This window comes from Mollisia scopiformis, assembly GCF_001500285.1.
Source record: "Mollisia scopiformis unplaced genomic scaffold LY89scaffold_8, whole genome shotgun sequence".
Taxonomy (NCBI): Eukaryota; Fungi; Ascomycota; class Leotiomycetes; order Helotiales; family Mollisiaceae; genus Mollisia; species Mollisia scopiformis.
This window is the reverse complement of record NW_017263588.1, coordinates 151449-152248: the sequence shown is the minus strand read 5'-3', so window position 1 is coordinate 152248 and position 800 is coordinate 151449. Positions and strand designations below refer to the sequence as shown.

The 800-nt window shown below is 50.9% G+C and overlaps 1 protein-coding gene across 1 annotated transcript; it reads right to left on the bottom strand.

Moving 5' to 3' along the window:
- Positions 1-218: 218 nt before the first annotated feature.
- LY89DRAFT_731502 (uncharacterized protein) lies at positions 219-665 on the bottom strand (the record flags this gene model as incomplete). The annotated part of the gene is made up of 1 exon (XM_018219577.1): positions 219-665. The coding sequence occupies one exon, from the start codon at positions 663-665 to the stop codon at positions 219-221; it is 447 nt and encodes a 148-aa protein (XP_018073436.1).
- Between the last annotated feature and the right edge of the window lie 135 nt (positions 666-800).

The window sequence follows — 800 nt, the reverse complement described above, 5'->3', positions numbered from 1 at the left end:
CTATACACTTGGCTTGCAATAGCGATACGGATGCGGGGCGTAAGCTTAGAGCGGAAATCCGAGAAGAGCTAGTCTCGTGATATCCTTGCTTGAGCTAATAAAGTGAGAAAGCGGATCTTGAACTGTCGCACAGTCTTAGTGTCTATTATAGCCAAAGAGCGATACTCGTCTTGCTTCTTTAAGGATTCGAAAGGGTCTACATAAGCTATAGCTAAGGACTAGACCATCTCTTCCAACGTATGGAACGTATGGTGGACTCTTCGTAGAGTGGTAGGGAAGCGAGTTAGCAGTTGAGCTCTAGCCTCACTAATAGTACAACTAAGGGTGTAGTTCATCCGTTGTTTCTCTGATACGCTAGGGTCCATATAACCTGAGGCCTCGAGCTTAGAGTCCAGGTCGATTATCCACGAATCAAACGTAGGGTCTTCTCCATTGTTAAAGAGAGGTGGGTCAGGGAAACGATAGTTGGTCCGGAGTGCTAGCGCAATAGACTTAGTTTGAGGGGCAGGCGTTAATTGGGTAGGGATCTCGCTTCTGTGGCGTCTTGCAGATGGTCCTCGAAAATGAGGATGGGTCCGTCTGTCGCTGTCTGACGAGGAGTCTCCTGAAGGGTCGTCCGGAGCAGCGTTTGAGGCGAACTGGGCCGGTCTCAGATCGGGGCCCATAGCGGGAGTACTATCCGCAATAGTACTGGCGCGAGTGGCTCTGTCTCGAATAAGCTGTTGCCGAGCCGCTTGGATCAAGGCAAGGAGCTCAGGATCGTCGTCTGCAATTTCGGCAGAGAGGGGTTGACGTGAGGG